Below are 18164 nucleotides of genomic sequence, written 5' to 3'. Positions count from 1 at the left end.
AGTGCAGAATGTAATGTTACAGTCATAGCTAGGGCGTAGAGAAAGATCAATTTAATGTGAAGCAAGTCCATTCAAAGGTCTGATGGCAGCAGGGAAGACGTTGTTCTTGAGTCCTTCGAGGTGTTGGAGATCGTGGGTTCAGAAACTGATAACAAAGGTACCTTGGTGAGTTCCTGCCGTGCATCTTGTAGATGGTACACACGGCTGCCACTGTGTGTCAGTGGTGAAGGGAGTCAATGTTGATGGTAGTGGAAGGGATGCCAATCAAGCAGACTGCTTTATCCTGGATGGTATTGAGCTTCTTGAGTGTTGTTGGAGCTGCATCCGTCCAGGCAAATGGAGAGTATTCCATTACACTCCTGATTTGTGTTTTGTAAGATGGTGGACAGGCTTCGGGCAGTCAGGAGATAGATTACTCACTGCATAATTCCCACCTCTGGATTCCCAGCCCTGTCCTGCTCTTGTTGATGGGGACTTTACAGAATCCCTCACTTTTAGAAAAGAACATCCTAAAACAGAGGAGATTAAGCAGCAACAATCTTTTGGTCATACGACCTGCCTGAGAGCAGATATTATATTGCTGACTCCATAAGGATGTGACAATAGCTGTCAGGTTTTGGAGTGAATGACTAAGTGTAAGTTGTTTGGAAGGAAGCATTGACCACTTCCTTCTCTTAGGCAGCCAATTCCTTTAGTCCCTTTCCAAAGATGTTGCAACATGTCATTGCACCATTCCATCCCCCTATCATCCTTTTCTTTTCAGTTGCCAGCCCAACGGAAGAGCCAACTAATCTCTCCACTCACTTGTTGACTGGGTAGGTTGGGTTTTAAGGAGCAGAGGAAAGAGAGCTAGGGAGGTGGAGAGATTTAAGGAGGGAGCTTCAGAGGTCGGGCCTATTGAGGAATAGGGCCTATTCAGAGCTAGAGCCTGTGGATGTGGCATGCTGAAAACAGAAGGCCACTGTTGGAGGAACACTGGGGTTGTCGGAGGCCTGGAGGAGGTTACAGGCCCAGTCTCTCATCAGCATTTGGCCTCCTGTACTGCAGTTGGCAGCAAGATGACAATGAACAGTTTGTAAGCCATAGTAAAACCAGTGAAAGTTATGAACTGAGCTGGAACCTTTTAAGATGGGGGATGTCGTGAGAGGCAGCATCAGGTTCCATATCTTTATAAAGTACTAACACGAGGGTAGTAGCCTAAAGTATTAATCTGTTTAGGATTAATGTAAAAAAGTGGATTGCAAAAAGGAAGGAAAGATAGAGTAGAATTATTTATTTGTACACAATATATAATTTCAAATTGAAGTGTGTTTGCAATAAAGGCTAGAAATCTACCAGCTTGCTTGCCACAGAATCAGAATGCATGAGGATTCGATAACGGAAATCTCCATTGATCTCAGGCGAGGATTCTGAGTGAGGCCATAAAACCCTGCCCACTGTCTTTATGAATTTAATGACTATCTTTATGGCGTAAGGGATTAAAATGAGAAATAATATGTTAATGCTGGGTAGTCGTTAATTGTTTTAAATTATATTTTGTTGTGCGAACAGGACAGTGAAGAGGAATCCAGGAATGACTTGCGTGCTTCTGGATTGGAGCAAGAGAGCCAAGAATCCAACTTGTCTCAGAGATTAACTCCACCATCAGGTTTGGGATTGCTACTGTTATGAAGGTTGCTGCATACTTGCATGTGGCTGTGAGGTTAACATTATGAATATTAGGTTCAACTATTTGAGTGTCAGTGTTGTATACAATTCACTTTAGTAATATGTTGTGAAAATTGAGGTTCATGTTAAAGGAAATAGTCCAAATTATTTTCTGGATGTTAATTTTATTCCTTGTTATTTGCACAAAAAAAAATCAAAGGAATAGGTTGTAGAATACATAGCCTGGCTGCATGCTCCTGGTATAGCCATGCCATTAAAATTTGCATGTGGAAAATTGTCAATCACACACGCATGGGGGATGTCTGGCAACAAAACACTTACCTTTAAAACAATAAGAAATGCCATCATAACCCTGTGGGGTTTCTATCTATCTTCGACTGGCTATAATTTGTTGTGAGTTACTTATAAAATTATTGCTAAAACTCTTTCCGAAATACATTGATGCACCTCAGGGGAGAATGAACACAGTGCTACATCTGTCCCGTGAATGAGGGATCAAAAGCAGCTGAACTGGTTATTTTTAATGCGCCCGTGAGGCTAAATAGTGACTACGACGCCCACGATTTCCCCTTCGATTACGTGTTCACTGCTTGCAGTCATCAATGAAGTGAGTTGGGCATGGTAACTAGTCTGCAAATGAAGACACTTCCTGTAACTTGCCAATTTGATTTAGGAGATCCCCATAGAATTAATGAGTTTTCCTGAACAGAGCCTCAAGTGCAGAGTACAGTGATTTTACTTGGAATGAAACATTTAAAAGATGCTGTAGGTGGAGCTGCAGCAGTGGAGTGGCTTACCACCATGGAACGCTGATCCTTAGGGAATCGTAGAATCCCGGCAGTGCAGCAAGAGACCATTCAGCCCATCGGGTCTGCACCAGCAATAATCCCAGCCAGGCCCTATTCCTGTAACCCACGTATTTACCCTGCTATTCCCCTGACACTCAGGGGCAATTTAGCATGGCCAATCAACCTATCCTGTACATCTTTGGACTGTGGGAGGAAACCCACCCAGACATGGGGAGAACATGCAAACTCTATACATGCACAGTGACCTGAGATCAGAACTGAACCTGGGTCCCTGGGCTGTGATACAGCAGTGTTAACCACTCTGCCACCTTTTGTGTCATTGTGCTGGTTGGGTTTTCCTGAGCAGAACCTCAAGTGCAGAGTACAACAATCTTACTTGGGAGTTTTGTGTTGAAACATTTCAAAGATGCTGCAGAACTGTGGCAGCGGCTTACCATGGTGGAACGCTGTCTTTGTGAAGTTACTAGATTTTTGATGTCCCACAGCGCCCTGTTGAAGGATGCATATCTTCTTTCTGTGACTCCCCAGGTATTGTGTGGACTGAGCAGTGCTTTCCCACTGGGAAGAGGGGGGAAATCAAGAGCACTGGTCACATTAATCAAAGCTGTCGAAACTTCTCACCAGAGCCTTTGTAGAGCACCTGGGAAGTTGTTAACCTCATGAATTTCTACGTGCCTCGGATTGCTGATATCGGCAGATGCTATTGCTCTAATTTAGGATTTTTCTACTGTTGAGGGATGATATTCTTTCTGTATTAGGCTGAATGAGAACAATCCAGATTGTGTACTGCTGGCTAACAGTGTGAGGAATAGCAGCAGAGAGTGCTCCACTCAGCTCCCTGAGTGCTCTCCACCATCCAACACCATCATGGCTGATCCTCTGCCTCGACTCCTTAAGACCATAAAACACGGGAGCAGAATTAGGCCATTAGGCTCATCAAGTCTGCTCCGCCATTCAATCATGGCTGATATTTTTCTCATCCCCATTCTCCTGCCTTTTTCCCATAACCCCGATCCCCTTATCAATCAAGAATCTATCTATCTCTGTCTTTAAAGACACGCAATGACCTGGCCTCCACAGTCTTCTGTGGCAAAAAGTTCCACAGATTCACCACTTGCTGGCTGAAGAAATTCCTTCTCATCTCTGTTTTAAAGGATCATCTCTTTAGCCTCAGGTTGTGCCCTCTGGTTCTAGTTCTAGCTCTAGTTCTGGACTCCACTTTCCCAACTGCTCCCCATGTCCCTTGAAAATCTGTCAACCTCAGGTCATGAATCTCTCCAATCGTGGAGGATCCATAACCCATCTGAGGCAGACAATTTCAAAGATTTACAGCTCTCTTGGGACTGAGATGAGGAGAAACTTCTTCACTTAGTGGCCGACTTCTCATCCTGGTGAGCCCCCATATTCTCGATTCCTCAGTCGGGGAAAACAGCCTCTTGGCGTCTACCCCTGTCGGGTTCCTTCACAACCTACTAGCCCCATTCCTCTCCTTTTGTATCTTGGTTACGTCAGTAGTAACTGGCTATCATAAGAACATAAGAACATAAGAAGTAGGAGCAGGAGTAGGCCAATTAGCCCTTCGAGCCTGCCCCGCCATTCAATAAGATCATGGCTGATCTGTCGTGGCTCAGTTCCACATTCCCGCCCTCTCCCCATAACCCTTAATCCCCTCTCTTATCAAAAACCCATCAACCCGCGTCTTAAAAATATTTAGCGAGGCAGCCTCCACCACTTCAAAGGGCAGAGAATTCCAGAGATTCACCACCCTTTGAGTGAAGAAGTTCCTCCTCAACTCCGTTCTAAACCACCCCCCCTTTATCTTGAGGCTGTGCCCCCTAGTCCTACTATCCTTTCTGAGCGGGAAGAGTCTCTCCACCTCTATCCTATCCATCCCATTCATCATCTTATACGTCTCAATGAGATCTCCCCTCGTTCTTCTAAACTCTAACGAGTACAAGCCTAATTTATTCAGCCTCTCCTCATAGCTCAACCCCCTCAACTCCGGCATCAGCCTAGTAAACCTCCTCTGCACTCCCTCCAAGGCCAAAATATCCTTGGGTAAGTACGGCGCCCAAAACTGCACACAGTACTCCAGCTGCGGCCTCACCAATGCCCTATACAGCTGCAGCAAGACCTCCCTACTTTTATATTCAATCCCCCTCGCTATGAAGGCCAGCATCCCATTCGCCTTCCTGACCACCTGCTGCACCTGCAAGCTGGGTTTTTGCAACTCATGCACAAGGACCCCGAGGTCCCTCTGCACCGTCGCCTGCTGCAGTTTTTCTCCACGTAAGTAATAATCCTTCCTACCATTATTCCTACCAAAGTGGACCACCTTGCACTTGCCAACATTAAATTCCATTTGCCATTTCCTGGCCCATTCGCCCAGCCTATCTAGATCCTTCTGTAGACTCTCATCACCCTCCGCACATCTATCATCAGAAGACACTCCCTTCCTTGCCCTTACTTCCCAACTGTCCACACCAGAAGGCACCACTGCGATTGGAAATATGATTAAGCTGCAGTTTGCCTGAGCTTATAAGGGGATATTTATACCCATTTGTCCTAGACCTATCTTGTAGAGCTCCGAGTGTTATGCTGCAGTTTACATGCCTGCCTCCACGCTTAGAGAATCATGTGGTTTTTCAAGAAAAAGACCAATATCCTTTTTCAAGAAGAAGACCAATACCCTTCTGATAGTTCAATAACGGTGCAATTTATGTTGGGAAATCTTCATTCATTAATTACTTAATTATTGTTACTTTGGCCTTTTGTTGAGTATAGTGTTCTAGCCCTATCTTGAGTCTTGTGAGGCAATTCCCTGACTTGCAAATTGACTCTTTTAGCTGGTTATTTCTTTTCACCATCTGAAATACCATTTTAATTCTGAAATTTTCATTTTATTTGAAGTAATTCTGTAGGTGGGGTCATTTTTGATTGTTGGGAAATGGCACGTAACAGTACTATCAACGTGTATTCAACAGATGAAAGAAATGTGAATGACTTGATACAACGCGGTGGTGTCCAGGATACAATTACTGGATTCTTGGCTGAAAGCGACTTTGTGGATACAAGTCAAGCAGATGGCAGACAGACTACTTCAGTTATAAAGCAAACTGAAAACATTCAGCAGCTTATACTGGATGAGCCTGAAGGTAACCATTAAAGCTGATCAAATACACGCTGCAAGTCACAGTGTTATAGGTCATTGAATCTTTGGAGAAACCTTACAAAAACTGGATGGACTTGTACGTTGAATATAAAATATAAATTGTGTCAGTGTTGACATAGGTGGTGGCCATTTTGAAATGTGTGGGCCTGTCCTAAGCTCCTGTGCAGTGTAATTGGCAACAAGCCGTATGTCACCTGCTTTGATCCCATGCACTGACTTATAAATGAGCACGGTCCTAACATGCGTTTTTCTGAGCTGAAAAATTGAGGCTGACTCTCAGTATGAGAATAGCCTTTAACATGGATTTACCAGTTGCAAAATAGCAATGAACTTGTGCAGTGAGCATAGGCCTGAACACGCATTTTGGCACCAGGAAAATGGGGTCATCTTATATGTTGTATCTCTAATAAGTCCCTTGATTCCCAGTCACTATATGTCCACAGTTCTAATTTGTAAGTTTAAGTTTATTTATTAGTGTCACAAGTACGCTTACATTAATACTGCAATGAAGTTGCTGTGAAAATCCCCTAGTCGCCACACTCCGGCGCCTGTTTGAGTACACTGAGGGAGAATTTAACATGGCCAATGCGCCTAACCAGCTTGTCCATCAGACTGTGGGAGGAAACGGGAGCACCTGGTGGGAACCCACGCAGATACTGGGAGAACGTGTAGATTCCAAACAGACTGTGGGGAATATGGGTCAGAGGATTGGTGCAGCAGATCATTAACCTAGAGGTGGGCTTGTTTTCACAGTGGTGAAACGTACACAGCACTGTCCTGTTTGCCAGTTGCCACCAGACCATGTCCAGGAATGTTTTCTTGTGCTGCCCGTACACAGTTACCCCTAGAGGCATTCTCTGGCCTCCTTCCTCTTCCTCGTCCACATGCTGTTAACATCGAGCAGTCAGAGTCCCTTTCTGGCCTAAGTTGGAACAGTGTTCTTTCCGCATTCAGAGATGTGAATTATAGGACAATGCTGTGGCTTGTTTGTTTAATTATTCATAATGAGAGTTTTATCATTCCAATCTAGAACAGAATGTGTTTGTCTTTATTTGTTCATGGAATGTTGGCATTGCTATCAACGCCAACATTCCCTACCCCTAATTTCCCTTGACTGAGGGGCTTCCTTAGGATACTTCAGAGAGCAGTTGAGAGTTAACTGCGGTCACATACAAGTTAGACTGGGTGGGATTGCAGTGAACCAATTAAGTGTTTATGACGGTCTGGTGGTTTAATGTTATCATTACTGATGCAAGCTTTTTTTTAAATTCCAAATTCCCCTGTGAAGTGAACTTAAGTTCAAGGCTGAATTGGATAGTCGAGGGTAGTTGGGGGGCAGATAGGAAAGTGGAACTGAGACCACAGTGCAATCAATCATGATCTTATCGAATGGCGTAGCAGGCTCAAAGGGCCAAATGGTCTATGCCTGCTTCTAGCTCCTTTGTTCCAAGATAAAGTTAAAATTTGTTTATTAGTCACAAATAGGCATACATTAACAGTGCAGCTAAGTTATTGTGAAAATCTCCTAGTCGCCACACTCCAGCGCCTGTTCGGGTACACTGAGGGAGAGTTTAGCATGCACCTAACCAGCTCACCTTTGGGACTGTGGGAGGAAACCGGAGCACCTAGAGGAAACCCGCGCAGACATGGGGAGAACGGTGACCCAAGCCGGGAATCGAACCTGGATCCCTAGCACTGTGAGGCAGCAGTTCTGACCATTGTGCCACCGTGCCACCCACATGCTGTGGTGAGATTTGAACTCTTGTGTCTGGATCATTATTTCAGGTTTCTCAATTGTTAGCATGGTAATGTGGGCACTACGCTGCAACTGTGCCCCTGTTTAGATTCCATGGAACTTATTAAGCTGTTCCTAATAATCGAGGCATGGTTTTAGTATTACTGGATGGTCACAGTTAACAATGGAAACAACAAGCCAAACGGGTAACAACTGTGACGCCTTCAGTGAACTAAGTGAATTTGTTTTTATTCTGTATTAGAAAAACTGAAATATTTGGGTATTTCAGAGCAATGGATTAAATCTGCATATTTTTCTTTATAGTGTTGGAGAGCCAGAATCCCTCAGTGCGGCCTTCAACGTGCCCAGTTTCTGCTGTGGAGAAGCCAAGAAGTGTGGATAATGTTGATGATCCTGTGAGTGAAGGTGGCCAATTGGGAATCATCCGACAGTCTTCGGTTATTAAAGAGATGTTTGGTATTCAGCTGCCAGCAGAGGAGTTACCTCAGACTGGAGAAAGCATGAGCCCAGGCAACGCGGATGCTTCAGGGAGCTGTCCAAAGCCAAATGAATCCAGTGGAAACAGACTTCAGACCAAATGGTTCGATAATCTCTCTGCTTCCGAGAAACACAGCGGAAACACAGTGGGCACAGAGGACTTGGGAACCAGCAAAGACACACTTCCAACCAAAAGAGATGTGTCACAAGCTAATTTTGGTGGCGTAGACCAAAGTGAGGCTACTTTGCAAAGCTTCCCTTTTACCAGTGATGCACCAAGTCTTAATAACACTATAGACACTTCCGAATCTTCAAATGTCATCATGCACAACCATAGCAGGACTGTGAGCCCCAGCAGGTCATTGGACAGCTTTGCTGGGCCATCGGTGATAGGAAACACTTGCTCTTATGTTGAAAGCTGCACTAATGTACAGCAACTCAAAGATGGCACAGAAACACAAAGGAAGAGAATAAGTGTTGGAAAGTTGCAGGGGGAGGGGAAGATTGCAAGTTATTATGATCCTGACTGTCCAGGCAGCTGGAAACGTTTGTCCCCAGTCAACGAATGTAGAAGCCAGATAAAACCTCAAGCTACCTCGGTTCGAAACGGTGTGGAAACCTTGAATGCTCAGGGAAAGCAGAAGGAACTTGAAACAATGAATCAGCACAGTGACTTTGACACAGCTTCCGAACAATCGGATTGTGGTTGCGCAGTTCCCAAAGAATCTGCTTTTACCTTTAGAAACTTCTCAGAAGGTTCAGAGATTGAAATTCAGACGGGTGCTAGAGATCTTTCCCAAAGCAAGATGGCGCCTGGGATGAGTCTTCATGTGAGCAGCCAGAAGCAGAAAAGGAAAAGGAAAGTGTCCAGAGAGAAATTGCAGTGCTTTCCCGAAACAGATTCAGAGCATGGAGATGTCAGAGAGCAGTGGAACACCAGAGGTGGCCGTTTGCAGATGAGAAATGTTGACAGGCATTATTTGCCAGATGTCTTTGGAGAAAGCAACATGGCGGAAGAGATGAGTGATGGTGACGTCCCTGTGCCTGCAGTTATTAACATCCCGGATCCTCTTGGGAAACCAAAAATTTACCAAAACTTTACCATCACTGCAGAGATGCATCAAAAACCTGATCGGCAATTTGCATGCAAAAGAATCACCAGGACCTTTTGTAATTGGCAAGAAGAGAGCAACACGTCTCAGCAGTTAGGACAGTGGGACTCGAATGCTAGATGTTGGAGCAATATCAGTCCAATTGAAAAAATTCTAAACTTGGAGTATATCTATTTTTCTCGGCATCTTCACAATATGGTGAACAGAGCTTGCACTGCCCCCTGCGCCAGCCTCTTCTCATCCTCTTGGGATGGAAATAAAACAGCTCTGAGGAGGAAGAGGAACATTCAGACGGTTTCCAGTGGAAGACTAATTGGGAGGAAGGACCCATTGACAGTGACGATATCGTGTCGCAAGGGTTACCAAAGCAGTGGGAGGCGTTTGTGCAATAAAACTCAAGTACCTCATTGGACTAAGGCAGAAGATGGGAGCTGGCAACAAGAGGACGTTGCACTTTACAAACATAAAAGTACCGCAAGCTTCACAAATAAACGCAAGAGACCGTGCAGTCAAACTCACGCCGTGAGTCGCAAATCAATTGGGCCTGCAGATAGGATGCCAAGTAAACCACACTCCACTGGGGAGAAAGGGTCTTTGTTTGCGGATGAGCTTTTGATTGTAAAGCGTAAGGGATACAAAGAACTTCAGGCTGATGGGAGGAAAAGAATTGATCCATTTTTGTGCCTAATAACTGAACTATGCAGCGACTTGCACCAGAATTTGAATGATGTTGTAAAGGAATCGTGGAAAGGCGCTTATCAGTTTTATGTCAGTGAAACAAATTCTGATCCATTTTTTAAGGAAATTAAGGTAATTGTAACTTTCTTTATTTTAAAATTATTAACATATTGAAAATAAATCTCACATCTGCGCTAATTTCTTGCAAACTTCACCCATTATGAATTCCTATATTTACATCTATAATGAAAACTTGTCGATGCAAACTTGCTGCATTGTAGTGACATCCTCCTACCACTGGAGGTGCTGCAATGCCACCACTCGTGGAGGAGAACCTGACAAGTTTCCGTTATAAATGTACATGTAGGAATTTATAACATGACTTTAAACTGAGATCTGAATGATGTCCAGTTGTACCTCATGCTCTGTAACCTCCTTCAGCTGAAGGTTCTCTTTAACTGTTGATGTAGAACACCACAGACAATTGACCGCAATCTGTTTAAAAAAAACTATGTTCTATGTAAAAAAAAAAGGAAGAATTTGTATTTATGTAATGTTTTTCACAATCACTGAATGTTCCAAAGCACTTTAGAGCAGTGATTTATCTTTGAAGTGCAGCCTCTGCTGTTCTGTGAACAATCATGGGATACAGTAAGCCCCATAAATTGGGTGGGGGTGTGGAGGTGGGATATGGAAGTTAATTGAAGAATAACTGGACAGGAGTGGAAATCCTGACCCTCCTCTGGAAAAGAGCTATGGGATTGTAGGTCATGTAAAAGCCTCAGCGTTGCAGCTATTTTTCCAGTAATACTGCACTCATTACTGCACTGGAGTGTTAACCTGAATTATGGCCCGAGGGCCTGAACCCATGGCCTTCTGACTCTGACAAGCCTCCGTTCCAATGACGAAGCCAGACTAAGATGTATTGTGTACAGTAATTATGACTTCCAACCACTATCACAAGCACTGGCTGGAGAATGGCCTTACTTTATTCAGTATATTTCATTAATTACTCAAGTCTGTACTGAAGTACAACAGCAAGTTTCCAACCAACTGTAGATTGTATTCGTCACCGATTTGGGTACGTTCTCTAAATAGAAAGAAAGATAGTCATCTTAACTAAAAAGCAAGATTATATAAACAGGGAAAAGACAGGGACAGCTTTGGCCCAATTGACCGTGCAAGTCCCGTCACTTAAGAATGTAGGAGTTGGATTCCCAAGTTGCTGCAGTATCCCTCCGGCAGGTCAGCAACAGCCTGATATAGGTACGATGTTGTGAGTATGATCATCAGCCAATATTCTAGCCTCCTCCATCACCACCCCCTAGCTTGTGTCCTGTCATATTGATAGAACCATACTTATTGGAGGTGGAGACACAAGTAGAATACAATCCTTGGCCTTTATGTACCCACCGTCTATTAATATGAACTGAATGTCTGACTCTTTAATGGTCCTTGGCCATTGATGGGATGTGGGCATCACTGACAAAGCCAGCATTTATTGCCCACCCCCACTTGTCCTGGAGAAGGTGCTGGTGAGCTGCCTTCTTGAACTGCTGTAGTCCCTCTGGTGTGGGCGTGCACACACCGTGCTCTTAGGGAAGGAGTTTCTTGGTTTTCACCCAGCGACAGGGAAGAATGACGATAACTGAAGATGATGACTCTTGATCTTGACTCAGTGTGCGTCACCAATTCACGGGTTCCCAAGAGACATGCCGTTTTTGCATTGTCGCCGAGTCCACAGACCATGTCTACGTTAAATGTTCTAGGCTGCACAACTTTTTAATTGATGTTTGCACTTCAGTTGCATGCTCTTGATCTACAGACACCCAGTGAGGAGAGGGGTGGGGAAGGAGGAGGACCTCCTCGAGAAACTGCTCGTGGGCCTGGCAAAACTTGCCATAAACAGCGGGCAACCAAAGGGGTCATCTGACCTGACCATCTGCCCACACCACAGCTACATTCGTATCCCTAGAGAGGGAACATGCCATGTCCGAGTGCACTGTGGAGACCTTCTGTGCCTACTGGGCACCGCAGGGGCTGGGGGGTGCATTATCGACCCCTTTAATCACATTTTATTTTGACGTTTTAAGTTTCCTTTCTGCTTTGTCATTTGTTTCGGGTGGTTCCCTTTTAATTTGTCCCTAGTTAATTTGATTTAGTTTAATTGTTATAGCCAAAAAGTGTGCACGATGCATGGTGGATTGATTGTTATGTAAATGATCATTGAAATGGTAATGTGAGGAAGGAATAATTATTGAAATGTAGCAGATGTTCATAATAAATAATTCTATTTGAATATATTTTATATATGTATTTATGTGTATACATAAATCATTTAAATAGTTGTAAAACTGAAACATTCAAATAGTTTTGGTTATCACACCTCTGCTTACATGGGAAGCTGGTGCCTAACTATCCATTAATCCCGCTGATACGAAGCTCTCTGTTGCTTGGGGAAAAAAGTGGAATTATCCACGAGTCCAAAGTAAGCAACTTAAATAATGACCGGTGTTTTGAACAACTTCCAGTTCAGCTGAGAAGATCATTCAAATTGAGCAACTTTGAATTAAGAGGACCCGTCAGCCTGTAAACCATGTCGCAATAGTCAGCATGTGGATATGCCGGCGTTGGACTGGGGTAAACACAGTAAAAAGTCTGACAACATCAGGTTTCAGTCCAACCAATTTATTTGATAGTAAATTCACTAGCTTTCGGGTTAGCCCCTTCAGGTGACGAAGGGGCTAACCCGAAAGCTAGTGAATTTACCATCAAATATATCGGTTGGACTGAAACCTTGTGTTGTCAGACTTTTTACTGCAATAGTCAGCTCCAGTAACTACTGGAACACACTAAAAGTGTAAAATGCTGCTTGGTAAGGAAAAATCCGTGACTGAAAATAATCGTACAGGGACTGTAAAATAATAGGTTTAATGCGCTGAATAGTCTTTTTGTCATGCATGTTTTCTGCTTTTGCTGCATGCTGTCAGGTCACTTTGCCCTTCCCAGTTGCTCTCTCTCAGGGCTCTTCCAGACAGCATTCAGAGATGTTTGCCGTTCGCTGGGGTCAAGATACAATGTCATAAACTACACCTTTCTCCCATTGCTTCATTGCTGCCTTACCGCAAATGAGATGCCCCGCCCCAAGTTATTGTTATTTATTTGATAATCCCACTAATGTTTCAGGAATGTCTGAAGAGCGAAGGTCATGTGGAGATTGGACCATTGGATCTTTCAATGTTACAGCCACATCATCCTGGCAAAGTGCTTGTTATTATTAGAAATGAAGACATATCAATGCACTTGCACCAGGTGAGTTGCACAGCTGTGCTCCTAAGCATTTGAACCTGTGTAAGAAAGGCATTTTAATGAGGAGTTTCTTTTCATAAATACATTCAAAAACACATTGGAATGGTTTGTCCACAGGGAATACACTGTTTCTATGGGGAAGACGAGACTGGGGCGGCACGGTGGTTAGTACTGCTGCCTCACAGTGCCAGGGACCCAGGTTCAATTCCAGACTTGGCTCACTGCCTGTGTGGAGTTTGCACATTCTCCCCGTGTCTGTGTGGGCTTCCTTCGGGTGCTCTGGTTTCCTCCCACACTCCAAAGATGTGCAGGTTAGGCTGATTGGCCATGCTAAATTGACCTTTAGTGTCAGAGGGATTAACAGGGTAAATATGTGGGGTTACGGGTATAGGATCTGGGTGGGATTGTTGTCGGTGCAGACTCAATGGACCGAATGGCCTCCTCCTACGCGGTAGATTCTATGAAAACTATGAGAACCTGCAAAGATCCTGGCACCGACTGTCCGAAAGAGTCCTATCCCCGTATAACCGCAGCTATATATTCCACTAACCTTTCTAACTCGCACATCTTGAGATACTAAGGGACAATTTAGGATGGCCAAACTTAACGAGCACGCCTTTCGGACTGTGGGAGGAGCACCTGGAGGAAACCCAAGCAGACATAGGGAGAACGTGCAAACTTCACACAGATAGTCACTGTTGGTTATTGGGTCCCTGTCACTGTGAGGTAATAGTGCTAACCACTGTGTTCCCATGCCGCCCATGTTATTCTTCATTGATTTCATTGGGGTGTAAAACCAGCAAAATACCCAATCCTGTCAGTGTCCCCAGGGGTGGCTTGGACTAAAATTAGGCCCTGTAATTCTTTAATTGATAAATAATTATAAACACACTTAAGCTGCTTTCTTGATTTGTCTTTTAATTATGACATTGTTATGCACATACAGGAATAATTTTTTTTGGGACCATTTCCCAGATTCCTCATTTAGTAGCATTGAAACGGATGCCATGTGTTCAGTTTGCCGGAGTGGATAGCCCGGGAGACATAAAAGACCAAACATTCCAGGAATTATTTAGCTCTGGCGGCTTTGTTGTTTCTGATGGGACTGTGTTGGACTATATAACTCCAGGTAGGTGCAGTAGCTGCACTCAGTTTGTACAACAAATAAAATTAAGGGCATACATAATATATGTATATATATAGATACCTAACTGTATCATTTATTACTGTGGCGATGTAGAAATCCAGAATATGAAATAAGCTTAAGTTTAATTTCAATGATATATAACGTTTTAAGATTATGAAGAAGTGTGATGGGTAGATTCAGTGTTGGAATTGGAAGGTTTAAGATTCTAAGCTGTAGTTATCTTGCGATGTAAATAAGATTAAATATGTCATTGATAATGCATGGCATTTGATAAATGAGAAATCTGTCAAACTGAAATTGCACAGCGCTGCTATCGCAGAATAGCTAATATTACAATACCCCGAAAGGGCAGACAGGTAATATCTTGAAATGACATGGGGAATTTGAATACAATCATAGGTTTAAGGTGAGAGGGGAGAGATACAAAAGGGTCCAGAGGGGCAATTTTTTCAGAGGGTAGTGAGTGTCTGGAATGAACTGCCAGAGGAGTAGGAGAGGCGGGTACAATTTTGTCTTTTAAAAAGCATTGTGACAGTTAAATGGGTAAAATAAGTATAGACGGATATGGGCCAAATGTGGGCAATTGGGATTAGCTGAGTGGTTTTTAAAAAAAGAGTGGAATGGACAAGTGGGGCCGAAGGGCCTGTTTCCATGCTGTAAACCTCTATCACTTAGTTGAATTATGTGGCTATCTTCTGGAAGCTTTGAAAGAAAATCGAATGCATGGCGATGTTCAGAAACTGGCAAACTCATAATCGTGGGACTGGTGATAAGCTGTCAGTGGGAAGGAGTAAAGCTCAGTCATGGTAGTCTCCTATGAGAGCAGGTTAATAGAATGTAATTGTTGATGAAAGCAGTGGGTAATTGGGATAGGCAGTGGTCTATCAAATGGGTGGCTAAAATTCTGCCGGGCACTCCCTACCTGTTCTTCTCTAAATACCTGTTCTGATTCCTTGAGCTGCACCTTCTGAGGTTTTTCCCCAGTGAAATCAAATTGAACAAATGAGCAGAAGCAAAATACTGCGGGTGCTGGAATCTGAAACTGAAGCAGAAAATGCTGGAAAATCTCAGCAAGCCTGACAGCATCTGTAAGCTTTGACAAAGGGTCATCTGAATTCGAAACATCAACTCTTCTCTCCTTACAGATGCTGTCAGACCTGCTGAGATTTTCCAGCACTTACTCTTTTGGTTTCAGATTCCAGCATCTGCAGTAATTTGTTTTTGACCCCATCTTGGTTGGTGGTTTTTGACAATTGAGGGATATGGAGCCATTACGAGTAACTGGAGGTGAGATACAGATCAGTCATGATCTAATTGAATGGTGGAGAAGGCTTGAGGGGCTGAATGGTAAATTCCCTTCCCTATGTTCTGAAAACATCTAAACTTAAGGGTTAATATCTCCACTGAGCTAATGGAGTGACAAAGTGCAAACTTGTGTACATTTCATAGTGATGTCAGAGGCTGTGACTTAACATTTGATCCCTTTTTGATTTTACCTGTTTTTGTTAACTTGTTAGCTAAATGTTGTAACAGCATATGAACCCCAACAGTGGAAATAGTCACTAGCCTGGGAATGCTTCAGCACTAACTAACCACCAGCACTCTCACAGCAAGGTCCATTTCTGACCTATCTCCAGGTCACATTCCTCTCAAACCTGGCTCCCCAGTTGGAGGGCTCTGTGGGTGAATGTATCAACAGCAACAACAACAACCTGTATTTATATAGAGCCTTTAACAGTAACAGAATATCCCAAGACATCTCACAAGAGCATCATCAAACAATGGGGCAGCATGTTGGCACAGTGGTTAGCAATGCTGCCTCTCAGCGCCAGGGACCCGGGTTCAATTCTGGCGTTGGGTGACTGTCTCTGTGGACATTCTCCCCATATCTGCATGGGTTTCCTCCGGGTTCTCTGGTTTTCTCCCACACTCAATTTTGTCTTCTAAAAAGCATTTAAAAAGTTTTTTAAAAGATGGGCAGATTAGGTGGATTGGCCATGCTAAATTTCCCATTAGTTTCAGGGGACTAGCTGGGTAAATATGTGGGGTTACAGGGGTGGTGCCTGGCTGGGATTGTAGTCAGTGCAGACTGCATGGTCTGAATAGGTTTCCTTCTGCACGGTAGGGATTCTATGATTCTATTCTATGAACATTTGCAACAAGCCACATAAAATTGCCACACAGATTACCATAAGCTTAATCAAGGAGATTGGTTTAATGACCATCTAAAGAAGGATAACAAGCCACTGAAGGAGACAATAAGGCAGATGAACAAAAGTCTGGCCAAAGAGAGAGGTTTTAGGAGTGTGTTAAAGGAGGAGAAGGTTAGAGTGACAGAGAGGTTTTAAGGATATTAAGGTGTGAAGGAAAAATTGGCCTGGGAGAGAATGCAGTATAGATTTATCAGAATGGTACCTGTTCTCAAATTAAATTTGGAGGAGAAATGGCAGAAATAAGGGTTGTATTTCATGGAGTGATTTGACCAAATATTAAGAATGGATGAAAAATATTTGCCCTGGTTGGGGATTCTAGGGCGAGAGGGCATGGTCTTAAAAATTAGAAGTTTCACGGCACCCAGGTTGAAGTCCAACAGATTTATTTGATAGCAAAAGCCACTAGGTTTCGGAGCGCTGCCCCTTCATCTCCCAGAACAGTGGGAGATCTGTTCACAAACAGGGCATATAAAGACACAAACTCAATTTATAAAATAATGCTTGGAATGCGAGTCTTTACAGGCAATCAAGTCTTAAAGGTACAGACAATGTGAGTGGAGAGAGCATTAAGCACAGGTTAGAAAGATGTGTATTGTCTCCAGACAGGACAGTTAGTGAGATTTTGCAAGCCTGTACCTCTAAGAGTTGATTACCTGTAAAGACTCGCATTCCAACCATTATTTTGTAAATTGAGTTTGTACCTTTATACGCCCTGTTTGTGAACAGAACTCCCACTCACCTGACAAAGGGGCAGTGCTCCGAAAGCTAGTGGATTTTGCTACCAAATAAATCTGTTGGACTTTAACCTGGTTTTGTGAGACTTGTTACTGTGTTTACCCCAGTCCAACGCCGGCATCTCCACGTCTTAAAAATTAGAGCCAGAGCTTCCAGGAGTGAAATTGGGCAACAACTTCATGCACAAGGAGTGATAGAAGTTTAGAACGCTTCAGCAAACATCAAATTACGCTATTAACCATAGAATCTTACAGTGCAGATTCTGCCCATTGAGCCTACACCAACCACAATCCCACTCAGGCCCTGTCCCTCTACATTTACCCTAGCTAGTCCTCCTGACACTAAGGAACAATTCAGCATGGCCAATCCAGCTAACCTGCACATCTTTGGAGTATGAGAGGAAACCGGAGCACCCGGTGGAAACCCACACAGACATGGGGAGAATGTGCAAACTCCATACAGACAGTCACCCAAGCTGGGAGTCAAACCCAGGTCCCTGGCACCATGAGGCAGCAATACTAACCACTGTGCCGCCCCCATTCACTAGATCAGTTGTTAGATGTTAGTCTGCGATTGGTAAATGTCTATTACCCCCTCAGTACTAAGAGATATTGGGGCAAAGGCAGGCAAAGATTGCAGATCATCCATGATCTCTTTGAATGGCTGAACAGGCTCAAGGAGCTAAATGGCCTACTGTTGTTCCCTGGAGAAAATTCCAAAATGCACGACTTTGGGGGCCAAAGGCCCAGCTGCCAGCGCTGGAGTCACAAAAAACAGTCAATGACCCATCTGTAAGTGTGTACCTAAATGCTGAATGTTAGCAGACTTTCTAATCATGGTGCTAACACTGGTTTGTGGCAGCTCAACATCTGATAAAATGTGCGATTGCCGACAGGAATCACAGAAAAGGGATCCTGAATAGGAATGCTGGATAATTCCACCACCTCCATTGTTCAGAGATGGTAAACTCTCACCCCAGCCCCCACACACCCCACCCCACTCCCCACCCCTACTGGAACTCCCACAACATACCAAAAAAATGAAGCTGGGCACCAATCAATGACTGTGCCGGTTTTAAGCCATGATTG

At 43.8% G+C, this 18164-nt stretch overlaps 1 protein-coding gene across 2 annotated transcripts in view; it reads left to right on the top strand.

The window, feature by feature from the left end:
• LOC145355493 (uncharacterized) overlaps nucleotides 1-18164 on the top strand; it is a 91083-nt gene that overhangs the window by 60272 nt on the left and 12647 nt on the right. For both annotated transcript variants that reach the window (XM_080207671.1, XM_080207670.1), the window contains exons 17-21: nucleotides 1552-1648; nucleotides 5462-5632; nucleotides 7709-9804; nucleotides 12859-12984; nucleotides 13957-14110. In XM_080207671.1, coding sequence (XP_080063797.1) covers nucleotides 1552-1648; nucleotides 5462-5632; nucleotides 7709-9804; nucleotides 12859-12984; nucleotides 13957-14110 — 2644 coding nt within the window. The remainder of the gene's footprint in view (nucleotides 1-1551; nucleotides 1649-5461; nucleotides 5633-7708; nucleotides 9805-12858; nucleotides 12985-13956; nucleotides 14111-18164) is intronic.

The sequence above is a fragment of the Carcharhinus amblyrhynchos genome, chromosome 19 (assembly GCF_965287045.1).
Source record: "Carcharhinus amblyrhynchos chromosome 19, sCarAmb.v2.hapA, whole genome shotgun sequence".
NCBI lineage: Eukaryota > Metazoa > Chordata > Chondrichthyes > Carcharhiniformes > Carcharhinidae > Carcharhinus > Carcharhinus amblyrhynchos.
This window is presented reverse-complemented; position numbering and strand designations above follow the sequence as displayed.